Source organism: Rhinoraja longicauda, chromosome 26 (assembly GCF_053455715.1).
Source record: "Rhinoraja longicauda isolate Sanriku21f chromosome 26, sRhiLon1.1, whole genome shotgun sequence".
NCBI classification, from domain to species: domain Eukaryota; kingdom Metazoa; phylum Chordata; class Chondrichthyes; order Rajiformes; family Arhynchobatidae; genus Rhinoraja; species Rhinoraja longicauda.
In genome coordinates this window covers 9,594,855-9,612,399 of record NC_135978.1, presented here as the reverse complement: position 1 = coordinate 9,612,399, position 17,545 = coordinate 9,594,855, and the positions used below count along the sequence as shown (strand labels likewise).

At 44.8% G+C, this 17,545-nt stretch overlaps 1 protein-coding gene across 1 annotated transcript in view; it reads right to left on the bottom strand.

Moving 5' to 3' along the window:
* galnt17 (polypeptide N-acetylgalactosaminyltransferase 17) overlaps positions 1 to 17,545 on the bottom strand; it is a 314,798-nt gene that overhangs the window by 210,294 nt on the left and 86,959 nt on the right. The window contains exon 4 of the mRNA XM_078422462.1: positions 14,920 to 15,094. Within this exon, the coding sequence (XP_078278588.1) occupies positions 14,920 to 15,094 (175 nt within the window). The remainder of the gene's footprint in view (positions 1 to 14,919; positions 15,095 to 17,545) is intronic.

Sequence of the window (17,545 nt, the reverse complement as noted above, 5' to 3'; positions counted from 1 at the left end):
GAGAATGGAGTGGTGACTTGTTCAGGGGAAAGAAACAAACAAAACTGTTGGAATTGTGAGGTGCAAAACACAGCAGCTGCTTGACACTCAAAGAGAATGCAGGAATTATGGAGCAAATCAGGCAGCATCAATGGAGAGAAAAATATCTGAATTGATATTAGTCATAGAGTCATACAGCATGGAAACAGGCCCTTCACCCAATTTGCCCACACCGACCAACATGCCCCTTCTACACTAGTCCCACCTGCCTGCATTTGGCCCATAACCCTCTGAACCTGTCCCCTCCGTGTACCTTAAGAATGATTCTGAAAAGTCGCACTAGTCCCCGCCTCAACTACCTCCTCCGGCAGCTTGTTCCATACATCACCACCCTTTCTGTGAAAAAGTTGCCCCTCAGATTCCTATTAAATCTTTCCCCCCCTCATTTTAAACCTATGTTCTCGGGTTCTTGATTCCCCTACTCTTGGCAAAAGACTGTGTTTACCTGCTCAGTTCCTCTCATGATTTTGTGCACCTCTATAAGATCATTCTTCATCCTCCTGTGCTCCAAGGAATAGAGTCCCAGCCTGCTCAACCTCTCCCCTACAAACTCAGGCCCTCGAAACCTACCAACATCCTCGTAAATCTTCTCTGCACCCTTTCCAGCTTGACAACATTATGTAAGTGGATTTACAAAACACATTGTAAATGAATGTCCTTACATGAGAACAGGCCTGTTCTGACACAAATAGGAAGTGCTGAATATTTGAAATTCAAGATTGAATCCCAAGAGTCCCAGAACATGGGGTAATCTTCATTGAGATTCCTCAGTTGGAATGAGATGGATAATTAATGTGACAGGCCATTAGAAGCTGAAGGTCGTTCTAATAAAGTGAACAGAGATGTTTGTAAAGTGAACATCTAATTGCCAATTGGTTTCTCCAACGTAGAGGGCCTCATATTGTGAACCGTGAATTCAATCCGCTAGGTTGTACGAGGGAGAAAGAGAGGTTTACATGAGAACGTAGGTGGCATGATTAGTAAGTTTGCAAATGATGCTTAAATTTGTGGTACAGTGGACAGTGAAGATTGGCCTAGAATACAACAGGATCTAGATCAACTGGCAATGTGGGCAAAAGAATGGAAGGCACAATTTAACTCCGATACGTGGGAAGTAATGCATTTTAGGAAGTTAAATCGGGCCAGGACATCCACAATATATGGTGGGGCTCTAGGGAGTGTGGTAGAACAGAGAGACCCAGGGGTATAAGTACATCGTTTCCCTGAAGATGGCAACACAGCTAGGCTTTCAGAGTGCTGAAGGTATATTGAGAGAATGCCAAAACGATTCACAAGGATGGTGCCAGGACTGGGGGTCTTGAGTTACAGAAGAGACAGGATAGGCTGTGATTGATTTCCTTGGAGCAAAGGAAGATGAAGGGCAAACCGATGGAAATTTATAAGATCATGAGGGCCACAGATAAGGTCCTTCTTCCTAGAGCGGAAATGTGTAAAACTGGAGGGATAGGTTTAAGGCGGGAAGGAAAAGATTTAAAGAGGACCAGAGGAGACAGATGTTTCACACAGAAGGGAGTGGAACAAGCAGCAAAGAGCAGGTAAACTATTTTTTTTTTAAGTGGACAGTCACATGAATAGGAAAGGGTTAGAGGGATATGGGCCAAATGTAGGCGAATGGGGCAAACTCAGGACGGCATCTTGTTCAGCATTGACAAGTTGGGGCACAGAGCCCATTTCAATGCTGTATAACTCCATGGCTCCACATGATGTGAATCTCTGCTCCCCCCGAAATAGCGCTCGGTCCGCAAAGCAGGCTCGGCGATCGCTTCGCTGAACACCTGCGCTCGGTCCGCAATCGGCGAAACCAAGCGCAGGCTCGGCGATCGCTTCGCTGAACACCTGCGCTCGGTCCGCATTGACCAAACTGATCTCCCAGTGGCCGAGCACTTCAACTTCCCCCTCCCATTCCCAGTCTGACCTTTCTGTCATGGGCCTCCTCCAGTGCCATAGTGAGGCCCACCGGAAATTGGAGGAACTGCACCTTATATTTCGCCTGGGCAGTTTGCAGCCCAGTGGTATGAACATCGACTCCTCCAACTTTAGATAGTTCCTCTGTCCCTCTCTTCCCCTCCACTTCCCAGTTCTCCCACTGTCTTCCTGTCTCCACCTATATCTTTCCTTTGTCCCGCCATCCTGACATCAGTCTGAAGAAGGGTCTCGACCCGAAACGTCACCCATTCCTTCTCTCCCGAGATGCTGCCTGACCTGCTGAGTTACACCAGCATTTTGTGAATAAATCCCCCCGAAATAGCTCTTTTGGGGGGTCAGAGAACAATGGGACGCGAAGGGGCATAAAGACGGGTTTTGCATCTCCACAGTTTGATGGGAAAAGTGCCAGGAGATGGGGAGTGTTTAGCAGTGATTAAAAAGTGAACTAATAAATCACAGATGAACCAATAAATCACAGAACTAATAAATACTAGCATGGAAGGGAAGGGAAAGATGTATCTGATGGTAATTGGCTTCAACAAATTTCAATCAGGTACCTATACCTTCTATAAGATCACATACAAGAGTAGAATTAGGCCATTCGGCCCATCAAGTCCACTCCACCATTCAATCATGGCTGATCTATCTCTCCTTCCTAAACCCCATTCTTCTGCCTTCTCCCAATAACCTCAGACACTAATCTTGTACTAGTCAAGAATCTCTCTATCTCTGCCTTAATTATATCCACTGACTTTGCCTCCTCAACCTTCTGTGGGAAAGAACTCAACTACTGGCTTTTCCCGCCCCCTCCCCTCCCCTCCCCTGACATCAGCCTGAAGAAGGGTCTCGACCCGAAACGTCACCCATTCCTTCTCTCCCGAGATGCTGCCTGACCCGCTGAATTACTCCAGCATTTTGCGTCTACCCACAGCTAATAACATGTCATCTTGTCTCAGAAATGCGTTGGCAAAGGGAGGATGTGGCAGACGGCACCATGTAACTTAGTGCCATTGCTTTGAGGTAACGGCACTTTTGCCGATTCACGGAGTTCCTCCAGCAGTTTGCTTTCTGCACCAGATTCCAGCATCTGCTGTTCCACGTGTCATCTTGTCAGCTCTGGTCCTTTTGCGAGAATGATAATGGATTACAGCCTCCCAACATTCGGCTGGTCGACAGCCATAAGTCACAGCCTGGAAGCTGTCAAGATGCCACCCTTCTGCATTAGCCCAGTGTGCCAACTGCAATTGAGCTGTCACACAAACCAGTGGCTGAGGATATGCGTATGTATGCACACCGATGCAAGCAACCAAAGTCATGTTGCAACACAAATTCCAATAACACAGACTGCTGGCACACTAAAATAACACACTGACTGCTGGGACTGCTCTGGTGTACATAAACGGAGACATTTTAAAAGTGCTGCCATCTGCTATAACATTAGGAGGGCACAGTCTTGGCCAGCAATTGAACAGCGGGTAGTTGAGGTGAAGGACATAGAGGATTAACTCTCAGAACCCCTTTCCGCCTAAGGTGCCTGTTAAAAACACACTCAGTGCAATAATTTCATCCCTAATTCCCAGTTCACCAACAGCCCCACACATTGCTACCAGTTTATCAGTTTAGTTTATTGCCACGTGTACCGAGGTACAGTGAAAGGCTTTGCCTCATATTCTCACTGACCATCACGGTTTCCTCAAGGACATGTTGAAAATAGAAATGGCACCACAAAATAAAAGGTTGCAAATTAATTTGCCGCTAACATCTTAAGGGTCTCGACCTGAAACATCACTGATCCGTGTTCTCCAGAGATGCTGCCCGACCTGCTGTGTTACTCCAGCACTTTGTGGCCTTTTTAACGTCATGGCATGTTGTATACAAAAGTCAACCAAACATTCATTTTCCAAATCCCATTGACTGCCCAAGTGTTTCTATCTAGTGGCACCCAGTGACTGTGGCAAGACAGTGGAAGACTGTTGACTTTTTGAGGAGAGTTTATTTGAACAGGCCTTTTGGTCTGCCGAGTCTGCGCCGACTAGCGATCCCCGTTTACTAACACCATCCTACACACACTAGGGACAATTTACAATTATATCAAGCTAATTAGCCTTCAAACAATACAATACAATACAATATATCTTTATTGTCATTGTACAGGGGTACAACGAGATTGGGAATGCGCCTCCCATACGATGCAATAAATTAATTAGCTAGTCAGTATTAATTTAAACAACCCAATGAAACAAATTACAACAGTTTTAAAACAGAATAAAGTGCAAGTAGATCTGTGCCGGTTCACTGTGCGATGTGACCATCCGGCTCAGCAGGACCTGTATGTCTTTGGGGGATGGGAGGAAACCGGAGATCCCAGAGAAAACCTGCGCAGGTCACGGGGAAAATGTACAATCTCCATACAGACAAGCACCTGTAGCCAGGATCGAACCCGGGTCTCTGGAGTTGTGAGGCAGCAACGCTAGTGCTGCACCACCGTGCCGAGAGTGTTTCACAGGACCTTGGGAAATGGAAAGCAATTCAGGCGTTGGCCTCCAATCTAGAGTGGAAGGGGCGGGTTCTAACCTCTGTGCAAAGCCTTCTGCCAACTTAGTGCCAGGGTCCACGGTGCTCCTTGACATTTTTGGCAGATGCCCCAAACATTGCGTATACAAAGAGATCTGGGCAATCTGGCTGTAATATTTTATCGCTGGCAGTATGTGGAAACTGTGAGATGTGCTGCAAGGTTTGCAGTGGTGTTTAGCGTATGATGGCGGGACAATGCTCATTAATATTACGTTTGAGTTCTGATTGATCAATACTTGGAGATGAATGATTCAGGTGGTGACTCAAGCAGGAGCTGATGATACTGATTCAGTTAGTTGGCAATAGTACTTGAGGATGCATTCACTAACCTTGACCATGCCTGTGAGATCATTGAACTATCTATGGCACTGTGCCCAGTACTTTGCTCTTGGCTCCTGTCATTAACTTCCTTGACTCTCTGCTACAATTTATAATTCTCACTGGAAATCCTTAGCGGGTAAAGCATTCTTCTCCTCCTTCGTCCCTTCTCCACAAAGGCTCGAGTGTAACGTCCAAGGACCTAGAACTTACTCTGACCCATGAAGTGCCATTCTTCAATCTTATCACAATCAGATTCACTTAAGCGTCATAGAGGCATAGAGTGATACAGTGTGGAAACAGGCCCTTCGGCCCAAATTGCCCACACCGGCCAACATGTCCCAGTTACACTAGTCCCACCTATCTGTGTTTGGTCCATATCCCTCCAAACCTGTCCTATCCATGTACCTGTCTAACTGCTTCTAAAACGTTGAGATAGTCCCAGCCTCAACTACCTCCTCTGGCAGCTTGTTCCATACACCCACCACCCTTTGTGTGAAAAAATTACCCCTCCGATTTCTATTAAATCTTTTCCCCTTCACTTTAAACCTACAGTATGTCCTCTGGTCCTCGATCCCCCTGCTCTGGGCACGAGACTCTGTGCATCTACCCGGTCTATTCCTCTCATGATTTTACACACCTCTACAAGATCACCCCTCATCCTCCTGCGCTCTAGCGAATAGAGTCCCAGCCTACTCAACCTATCCCTAGAGCTCAGCACCTCTAGTCCTGGCAACATCCTCGTAAATCTTCTCCTCGGAAGGCAGTGGAGGCCAGTTCTCTGAATGCATTCAAGAGAGAGCTAGATAGAGCTCTTAAGGATAGCAGAGTCAGGGGGTATGGGGAGAAGGCAGGAACGGGGTACTGATTGAGAATGATCAGCCATGATCACATTGAATGGTGGTGCTGGCTCGAAGGGCCGAATGGCCTAGTCCTGCACCTATTGCCTATTGTCTATTGTTGTGGCGAGTCCAGAAGCGGGTGAGTATTGAAGACGAAGTTTATTTGCATGGGCAAAAACCCCGTAACAAACTCACAACTCACAACTATCGACAACCAACGAATACGTCCTTACCGGACGGAGTACTACACTAGACTGACTTGTCTCTCCCGCGCTGGCCCACCTCGTGGCATCGTTAGCCAATCCGAGGGTTCGATCTCTCAGCCAATCCCTATGTCCCTACATTGTACCCTTTCCAGCTTGACATATTTTCTATAACATGGTGCCCAGAAATGAGCACAATCTTCTAAATGCGGTCTCACCAACGTTTTATACAACTGCAACATGATCTCCCAACTTCTATACACTTGTTCAATAACAGTCAGCATATACTACAGGCACAATGCAACTCCACTGCAAGAAATGTGGGCTATCATTAGGCAATGCAGTATAGGTATAACTGGCTCTACCCTCTCATGATACTGAACCCCTGGTGATGCATCCAGTCAATCAAGCATATCATTACAATCTACATAGATGTTTTCAGGAATATCAAATTAGGTCATCCCTATGGGCCTAAAACATAGATCTTCCTCTCTTTTAAGAAAAAGGAAAAGATGTTATTGAATGATTTAATGCAATACAGTGGAGTCAGTAACTAGCAAGTGTGTGGATGACTGAAGTCTGACCTTTTATCCCAGGGTGGAGATGTCAAGGACTAGAGGACAATGCTTTAAGCTGAGAAGGGCAAAGTTTGTAGTATACTGCGTATAATTGACAAGCACAAGTTGTGCAGAACAAGCTTTTTACAGGGAAAATGGTGGGTGCCTGGAACACACTGCCAGTAGGCAGGCATGAAGGTGACATGGAGTGATTATGGATCACATGCAGGCAGAGGAGAATAGTTTAAATTGGCATCACATTCAGCATGGGCGCTGTGGGCCGAAGGGCCTGTTCCTGCACTGTACTGTTCTATGCTCTAACTGTTTGAAAGTGGTCTGAGCCTGTCACGGCTCTCCCACCACTGCCCGATTCCCTTTCCCGCACTGTTACGTTGAAAATCTATCTTTAGTTCTGCTGAAGCTCAGAACACCCCTCCCGACTGGTGAATGTCACAACCATCTGTGTTGTTCACAAGTGCACACACTTGCATTTCTTGGTGTTCCCAGGGCCTTGGTCTTGGCTCAGCCTTGCTCAACCCTCCTTCCCCAGCACTAATCCTTACTCTAGTCTAGCTGGTAATACCACACTTGTTATCGCTACTGGCCTTGGAAAATCAGCGGCTCAATCTCAGCCAGGCCACCGGAGGTCTGCTCGCACTGAAGTGAAATATTTTAAAGTCAAACGATGATGGGGACACCAACAAGTTAATTTCAATGCTGAGCATACAAAGTGGAAATTATTTTGCCTCTGTTTTTTCCTACATTATATTACACCAGCAAACCACAGTTAAATGGTGAACTAAATCTAGAAGCAAACATAAAAGCACCGAATGCTTGTCAGTTATACGCAGTATACTACAAACTGACAGGTTTCATTTGCGGATAACCCATGAAATAATTTGTGAGGTAAATGTAACAAAAAATAACATCACACAGATAATGTGTGCATTCATGTAATAAATTTTCACCTACGGAATTGCATTAGTCATTTGTGAATCTCCAGCCTGTTTCAATCACGTTTTTCATCAGTTGTCATTCTAATCTTCCCGACTTGCTCTGATCTCAAATGTCACTATTGCATCTAAACCTGTCTCATTTCCTTTTTTAATGCCAAATTATTCTTTCCCGTTCAGCAACTCTCTCTATCTGTTTAATTTATCCAGGTATTGAATTCTATTTCCATAGCTGTAAAGATTTCTTAGCCAACGATCCAAGAGAAATAAAGCAAAAAACTGCTTATCTTAATCAGCTTTGGTTTAATACCCTTTAATACGCTTTGCTCTTCCTAATTCTAACATCCAACTTCACCACCCCACCATCTTGTCAGAATAATGAAAGGCATAGACAGAGTGGATGTGGAAAGGATGTTTCCACTGGTGGGAGAGTCTTGGACCAGAGGTCATAGCCTCAGAATTAAAGGGCGCTCTTTTAGAAAGGAGGTGAGGAGGAACATCTTTAGTCAGAGAATGGTGAATCTGTGGAATTCATTGCCACAGAAGGCTGTGGAAGCCAAGTCAATAGATATTTTTAAGATGGAGATTAACAGATTCTTGATTAATACGGGTGCCGGGGTTATGGGGTGAAGGCAAGAGAATGGGGTTGAGAAGGAAAAATACATCAGCCATGACTGAATGGCGGAGTATATTTGATGGGCCGAATGGCCTCATTCTGCTCCTGTAACTTATGAATTCTGTAATGTTACTGAAACGAGCTCTTCCTCCCTCTGCTTGTCCTTACCACTGGCCCTAAACGGCACTTTACTCCATTAACTAGTGAAATATTTGTGACTTGCCTCATTGGGCTGAATGGCCTAATTCTACTCCGATAACTTGTGAACTTGTGAACCATTGACCTATATATCCTATATGTCCGATATATATCCTACCCCTAAAAGCCCTTCCATTGGTACCCACCGACTACTATCGTCATGGCCAATTTTGAATTCAATTAGCCAGTTTGTTTTGGATCCCCTGTGCCTTAACCTTCTGATCAAACCTTTATCTTCCAGAGTTTCCCAACCTTGCCTTTCAACTTGACTGGGGAGTGCTGGGCTGAACATTTTTATTCTCTTCGAAAAGCTTCTCATTTGTTAGATTTCATTTTACCTGCAAGCACCTGTTCCCAGTCACCAGGACTATAGACAATAGACAATAGACAATAGGTGCAGGAGTAGGCCATTCGGCCCTTCGAGCCAGCACCGCTATTCAATGTGATCATGGCTGATCATTCTCAATCAGTACCCCGTTCCTGCTTTCTCCCCATACCCCCTGACTCCGCTATCCTTAAGAGCTCTATCTAGCTCTCTCTTGAATGTATTCAGAGAATTGGCCTCCACTGCCCTTGCTCTGTCAAAATCACCTTTCCCCCAATTTCACATCTTAACTTAAAGGACCAAACTTACTCCTTTTCATTACTCCCTTGAAACGTTAAGAATGACTGTCTCTGTTTCCCACGTGTTCCCGCACCAACAAATGTCCTATTTCATTTTATAACATAATATTACATAACATAACACAGAAACATAGAAAATCGGTGCAGGAATAGGCCATTCAGCCCTTCGAACCAACACCGCCATTCAATATGATCATGGCTAATCATCCAAAATCAGTACCCCATTTCTACTTTTTCCCCAAATCCCTTGATTCCGTTAGAATCTGAAGAAGGGTCTCGACCCGAAACGTCACCCATTCCTTCTCTCCCGAGATGCTGCCTGACCTGCTGAGTTACTCCAGCATTTTGTGAATAAATACCTTCGATTTGTACCAGCATCTGCAGTTATCTTCTTATAGCCCTAAGAGTTAAATCTAACTCTCTCTTGAAAACATCCAGTGAATTAGCCTTCACTGCCTTCTGTGGCAGAGAATTCCAATAACATAAATAGCCCCTTCTCTGGTAACCCTATCTAAACATTGTGTCAATAAACAATTTTCAACACGCATTACAAATTCTGCCCCGCCTAAGTGCCTTGCACAAAGACAATCCCAGTCACCATTGGTAATGTTAAAATCGCTCACTCCTCGAACCATATTACTTTAAAGCCTTCCTGCAATGGCTTACATCTTTCTTCCTTCAATTTCTGCTGACAAGCAAGAGGCCTGCAACATAACCCTAGCAAAGTGATCACCACTCTTTGGTTTCTAACTCCTGCCGACTACACCATCTCATTAGGATATTCTCTCCACATACCGCTGTGATACAGTATTTTTTCACTGCTGCTGTGCTTCCAGTATTTGCTGCTTTTGTTTCTTATTCCATCATTCCGGGACGTCTTTCTATAATTTACACATTTTTTTAAAACAAAACCTCTGGCTAACTTGACACCTAAACAATTTATCTCAATCTCCATCCTAGTGATATAATTACACATCCTATCCTTGGGTTTACCATTTTAAATAAGGCTTTCATCAAGGCAATTTGAACAACAAAGCAAAAGCTACAAGGGATAAATTTGACTGAAAAGTTTTTTTTCCTCTCATCATTTAGAATATAATCTTTCAACTGAGAGTGTACATGTGTGTGTTCATGTGTGTGCATGCGTGCGCACGTGTGTGTGTAGAACAAAGCTACAGGGATAAATTTGACAGAATACAAAAAGCTTGTTTTTGTTTTCCCCTTATTGTATAGAATATAATCTTCCAACTGTGTGTGTGTGTGTGTGTGTGTGTGTGTGTGTGTGTGTGTGTGTGTGTGTGTGTGTGTGTGTGTGTGTGTGTGTGTGGCTGTGTGTGTGTGTGTGTGTGTGTGTGTGGCTGTGTGTGTGTGTGTGTGTGTGTGTGTGTGTGTGTGTGTGTGTGTGTGTGTGGCTGTGTGTGTGTGTCTGTCTCTGTGTGTGTGTGTGTGTGTCTGTCTGTCTGCATGTGTGTGTGTGTGTGTGCGCGTGTGTGTGTGTCTGTATGTGTGTGTGTGTGTGTGTGTGTGTGTGTGTGGCTGTGTGTGTGTGTGTGTGTGTGTCTGTCTGTATGTGTGTGTGTGTGTGTGTGTGTGTGTCTGTATGTGTGTGTGTGTGTGTGTGTGTGTGTGTGTGTGTGTGTGTGTGTGTGTGTGTGTCTGTCTGTATGTGTGTGTGTGTGCGCAGAGCAAAAGGCACAGGGTTAAATTTTACTGATTCTTTTTCTGTTTTTCCCTCATTATACAGAATATTTCAACTGAGAGAGTGTGTGTGTGTGTGTGTGTGTACGTTTGTGTGTGTGTGTGTGTGTGTGTGTGTGTGTATGTGGTGTGTGCGAGTTTTGCACTGAAAGTCTGTATGATATGCACGTGTCTCAACAGATTAACAGTTGTGTTTGCTTAGACTTGGTCATGTTAAAATGCTTGCACTTGCCTCACAAGATTCTGGTGAACATTTCTCTCACTCCCTGCCATAAAGCTTCAGTCTTGTATAAAGACTCATTAGTTGCAATAGAACCACAAGTTTAATTCTAAATCTGGAGTTTATGTTCTGCACATGGGCTTTTCTGAAGAACACACTTCGCTTGACTTGGCCAAATAATAACCAAAAAAAATGAAGAAGTACTCAAAAAGTTGCTGGTAGATTAATTGGCTGCTGTACGTTGTTCTCTAGTGTAGGTAAGTGTCACAAGAACCAAAGGGAAGTTGGTGGACGTGTTAGATCGAATATATTGTAGGGTTATAGAAGAATGAGATAATGAGACTGCTCTGTGGCAAAGAATTCCACAGAATTCACCACCCTCTGTTTAGAGTCATTATTTATTCAACATTTATTTCTAGTTTGCATATGCCTTTGGATAAATACCATTTGCAAACTGCCTTTTATCATCATCATATCATCATATATATACAGCCGGAAACAGGCCTTTTCGGCCCTCCAAGTCCGTGCCGCCCAGCGATCCCCGTACATTAACACTATCCTACACCCACTAGGGACAATTTTCACATTTACCCAGCCAATTAACCTACATACCTGTACGTCTTTGGAGTGTGGGAGGAAACCGAAGATCTCGGAGAAAACCCACGCAGGTCACGGGGAGAACGTACAAACTCCTTACAGTGCAGCACCCGTAATCAGGATCGAACCTGAGTCTCCAGCGTTGCATTCGCTGTAAAGCAGCAACTCTACCGCTGCACTACCGTGCCGCCATTTTTTTATTTGAGCAAACTAATTGTTGTGAAACTAAGTTGTGAAGATTTCCAAACATTTTTTTCAGATGACGTTACTGAATTGCAGGGAAAATGTTCCCGATGCTGGAGGAGTCCAGAACCAGAGGTCCCGGTTTAACAATAAGGTTAGACCATTTAGGACTGAGATGAGGAAAAACTTTCCACAGAGAGTTGTGAATCTGTGGAATTCTCTGCCACAGAAGGCAGTGGAGGCCAATTCACTGGATGTTTTCAAGAATGAGTTAGATTTAGCTCTTAGGCCTAATGGAATCAAGGGATGTGGGGAAAAAGCAGGAACGGGGTACTGATTTTGGATGATCAGCCATGATCATATTGAATGCCGGTACTGCCTCAAAGGGCCGAATGGCCTGCTCCTGCACCTATTTTCTATGTTTATATGTTTCTATGTTACATGCTTACGTTTTATGTCTATGCTTCAGGAAAAGGAGAAAAGTTTGCTGCTGTGGCATTTGTGGAAAGGTGAAAGTGTTCACTGCAATGTTCCAGACAGCACAATGTGCCAGATAATTCATATCGCCTTTTGCTCAGGTTGGAATTAATTTAATGCCAGGAAGTGTCACAGCCAACAGATCTTAACAAATAGCTCTCAGCACACCACATCTGCACTGATCCTGTTAAATGGCTTTGAGGAAATAAAGGGAATTTCAATTTGCAAACAGGAAGCAACTGAGGTTCTGTGAAAATGGAATCTCAAAGCATCCACCAACTGGATACTTTGAAAAGCACCAATTATCACTTCATGGTTGCCAGATTTTCTTGTCGACTGAAAAGCAAAATTGACCAATTTAGACGAGGGTTCTGAAAAGCATCCCTCCCTAATTGCTCTTAAGCTGCAGAGTGTATCAATCATAGTAAAATGCTTTCCCTCACAATCAAGTTGCAAAAGACGTAATATATTTTAAAAATTTTGTTTGACCAATATGTACTTTCCCCCTTTACGTAAATAATAGTGTTGACTCAAGTCGATGCATTTCTTTAGGAATGACTAACAAACTGAAAGTCCTGCAAAGAAGTTCAGCTATTTCCAGTCCGCTGAGAAACTCAAATCTGAACCGATTCAGAAATTGGCACGTTCACGAGAAAAGGACACACACAATTATGGTCACATGCAGTCTGAAGAAGGGTCCAAACCCATGACGTCACCTATCCATGATCTCCAGAAATGCTGCCTGACCCTCTGAGTTACTCCAGCATTTTATGTTTTAAAATAAAAACTCGTATCTGCACTTCCTTGTGACCGCCATGGTTTATTCTTAGTTCTCTGTGGTTGCTGATTTCCACTCCTCTCCTTCAACGACGTCAAGCAAAAATAAGATCTCAACTTCCACATGTATGCTTTCATCACTGACTCAACACCACCTTTCCTGGTGAGAGACACAAAGTGCTGGAGTCATTCAGCGGGTCAGGCAGCACCTCGGCAGAAAAAAGAATGGGTGGATTTGACCCACCCATTTTCCCCAGAGATGCTGCCTGACCCGCTGAATTACTCCAGCACTTCACTGTAAACCAGCATCTGCGGTTCCTTTTTACACCACCTTTCCCAACCTCCCCGGACTCTTTCTTGTCCCACTGTTCTTCTGATATCCTGTATTTGATGAACAGATATTTTTTCCTTTTGTCCGATGCCAATCTCTTCCCCTCACCTCTGTCCAAGGTTGTGATGTTGGCAACCTTTGCATTAAAAGTGGAATTTTTAACTCCATATCCTCTCCATCACCATGACAACGACCCACCGCCCCTTTAATATCACCTTACTCTGCCTTCACTTCACCTTTGCTCTTCTGGACCCCTTACCCATGTTTTGGCTGCCGTTGGGCCTAACTTGATTACCTTCATAGGACCTAACTTTCTTGATGAGTAAGGGTGTCAAACGTTATGGGGAGAAGGCAGGAGAACGGGATTGAGAGAGAGAAATAGATCAGCCATGATTGAATAGCGGCGTAGACTCGATGAGCCGAATGGCCTGATTTTTGCGTCTTGTGGTCTAACTATTTTATTCCTGACTGCCTTACTTTCCACCCTGTAAAAGTGGAGTCCTCCAAAACTTTATAGGCCACGTATTTCCCTTCACAGAAACCTTCTCATTTCTCGCCTTTGAACTCACGGACCGGATGCAAATTAAAAATGTCAGCATTGTGTTCCAGTCCCTCCCCTGGCCTCACCTTTTCCTTTCTCTACTGGAACACATCTGAGCCGCTTTCATCCACATTTTGGACTCAAGTGTACTTCCCTATCCCGTTCATCCTTCTCCTCCCACTCCTGCCTTTTCTTTTTTTGAAAAAGCAGATTATTTCTGATAGTGGGCAGCACAGCACAGCGGTACAGCGGCAGAGTTGCTGCCAGAGACCCGGGTTCGATCCTGACCGCGGGCGCTGTCTGTACGGAGTTTGTACGTTCTCCCTGTGACCTGCGTGGGTTTTCTCCGGGTGCTCCGGTTTCCTTCCACACTCCAAAAACATACAGGTTTGTAGGGTTAATTGGCTTTGGTAAAGATTGTAAGTTGACCCTAGTGTGTAGGAGAGGGCTGTTTCCATGCCGTATCTTTAAAGTTTAAAGTCTACACCTTAGGACTAGTCACCGTGCTTTCAGCATTGAAATTCAACTTCTGAGGCTTCCTATCTCTTCCAATTCTCTTGCAGTCTCGGATGCTACTCTAAACCCTTCTCTTTGCAAATACTCTAGTTGCAAATACTCTAGTTGCCAATGCTCTGGTGAAGTGCCTTGCATTCTTTATTAAGTGAACGCAGATATATCGTTTGTGGAATCGCAGGGCTGGGACCTGCTGGGAAATGTTGGTAATTGCATGGTGAGCCACCAGAATTTACACCAAACTAAAGTGCACCCCTGCCAGTTCCGCAGTCCAACACAAATACATGCTAAATAAACTCTGCCAATGATTTCCCTGACCAATGATTCAAAATTAGTTATTTCGATCTCCACATATTGCAAAATGTGATTCCAATTATGAACATCATGAAGTGTAGATCTCTTGACATCTGTCGCACATAATAATTTCTTGGTTATAACGGTGCTAACAGAACAAACTATGAAGAGCCCTTGGCACATTTTATTAATCAGAAATCGGTTAAGAGTTGAGAAAGATAGACACAAAAAGCTGGAGTAACTCAGTGGGACAGGCAGCAATCTCTAGAGAGAGGGAATGGGTGACGTTTCGGGTCGAGACCCTTTGGGAAAACCCCTTAACTTAGGTTGGCAATTTTTAAAGGAGCGTATGGTTCCCACGATAACAAGAGTGGTGGCGTTTCATTGACAATACAGTGCTGTTTGCTGCCCACCTACCAGCCTACATTAAACTCCACATGGGCATCGAAGAACCCTGTGATAGGTGCTGTCGCGGCCCTCCATCCCTGCACCCGAGCTCGGATCAAGCCTTCACGTTTCTGGTTGCGCACCACCTTCACCAGGCCGGGGTATCGCTTGTGCACGTACTCCTCCAGCGGTGCCTTCAGGTCTTCTGTTCGGTGCAATGGGAAACAAGAAACGATAGCTTGAAACAATGGCCACCAATTAGAAAAGGATCGTTTTAAATATCCACATTTTCACTATGGTTTTGCTTTTACTGCATCAGAAAATTGCTCTCCCTGACCAGAAAATTTCCTTCGCAAGTGAGCATTATCTGAATGTCGTAAATGCAGCTGCAATTCACATGTAAAATCAATAGAAACGGGAGATCAACAAGAAACACAAGAGCAATTACTGTGCGTGTAGAAGCATTGTGCAGACTTCAGATTTCAGTGCAACCCTGTAAAATTTTAATTCGTGGTTTGTAGTCCACACTCTCCCAGCATTTATAATCCACACCGTTGTTCAATTGACGCACGATGCTGTTGAAATGGTGCCCGATTCCTTTGGGCTAACAGTGAGGAGTGGTGGGAGAAGAAGGACAATTAACTACTTGGAGGTAGACCTACTTGCCTTTCCAGTTGGTGCAATAGGTAATGTGTGTCGCAAAGGTGCTGACTCGGGAATCAGTAGGTTCCCAGAATCCGTGTCTGGTGTGAAGGTCGTAGACAATATACAGTATGTAGGTAGCAGACTGACATCAGACCTCAAACTCGAATCTCATCGTGGCAGATGGGCACTCATAATCGGTTAATTAAATGCACGTGGACTTTTAAAGAATCTACTGGATCGCTGCAAAAACTCATCGTTTCACTAATTCCCTTCAAGGAAGGAGGTCTTCCATGCTGATTTATCTGTATGTGACTCTGGACCCACCAAGTCTTGTTGACTTTAATTCAGACGTGGCCCTGCAAACCAGTACACTTCAATAAGCAATAGAGGACGGGCAAGAGATGTGGACCTTGCCAACAACATTCACACGAAAGAATAAGAAGGACGTTAGGGTCAAAAGTGGGATAGGTGAGGCAGAGCTCACGGGCAGCAACCTTTGAAGCCTGGCAGCGCAGTCAGCCATGGGTTTTGAAGGGAGGCGCTTGCACTCTTGATTAACTCCAATGAACAGTACAGACAATATCACTGGAGGTGATTCTCTGCCTCAGAAGGCAGTGGAGGCCAAGTCTCTGAATGCATTCAAGAGAGAGCTAGATAGAGCTCTTAAGGATAGCGGAGTCAGGGGGTATGGGGAGAAGGCAGGAATGGGGTACTGATTGAGAATAATCAGCCATGATCACATTGAATGGTGCTGCTGGCTCGAAGGGCCGAATGGCCTATTCCTGCACCTATTGTCTATTGTCTATAAAATGTCGAAACAAGGAATTGCATGTGCAAGTTTACAAAAAAGGACACAAAGTGCTGGAGTAACTCAGCGGGTCCGGCAGCATCTCTGGAGAACATGGAGAGTAACGTTCCAGGTTGGGACCCTCCTTCAGATTCCTCAGTCTCAAAAAGTGTTCCAACCTGCAACGTTACCATGATCTCCAGAGAAGTATTCAAAGGAGAGTTGGATATGGCTCTTGGGGCAAACGGAATCAAGGGATATGGGGAAAAAAAAAGAAACGGGGTACTGATTTTGGATGATCAGCCATGATCATGTTGAATGGCGGTGCTGGCTGGACGGGCCGAATGGCCTATCCCTCTGCACCTATTTTCCATGTTTCTGTGCTGCCTGACCCATTGAGTTACTCCAGCACTTTATATCCTTTATATCACTAGAGATGACATTCACAGGGGTTTTCCTTTCTACCTTTCCTACCTAGAACTGGCACACTTAGTCTTCCTTCCAAATTCTAGTTAAGTGCATATCTAATTCCCTATGTGAACCATTCCAGGCTGTGAGACATTATATTGCACAATATAACAAACATATACCATCATTCCCCCATCTCTCACTTTATCTCTATCGTTAACTTCATGCATTATCCCCCACTGCCACCTTACTTTTATTGAGCCATGCTGTTGAAGGAGAAATTAGCTGAAATTTCATGCAAACCAAGACGCCAGAATCCCAAGAGATACAGCGTGGAAACAGGCCCTTCGATCCACCAAGTCCATGCCAACCAACGATCACCGGTACATTAGCTCTGTCCGACAAACTAGGGACAATTTACAAAATCCAATTAACCTACAAACCTGCACGTCTTTGGAGCATTGGAGAAAACTAGAGCCTCCAGAGGAAACCCACGTGGTCACGGGGAGAACGTGCAAACTCCGTACAGACAGCACCCCTAGCCAGAATCGAACCTGGGTCTCTGGCACGGTAAGGCAGCAGCTCTAACGCTGTGCCACTGTGCCGCCCACTTGGAGCCTTCTTACCTCATAACCAGCTTACACAAAAGCGCGTTTGTCGCCACTGGGCCTGTACTCTCTGGAGGTTAGAAGGATGAGGGGAGACCTCATTGAAACTTACCGAACAGTGAAAGGCCTGGATAGAGTGGATGTGGAGAGGATGTTTCCACTAGTGGGAGAGGCTAGGACCAGAGGCCATACACTCAGAATTCAGGCC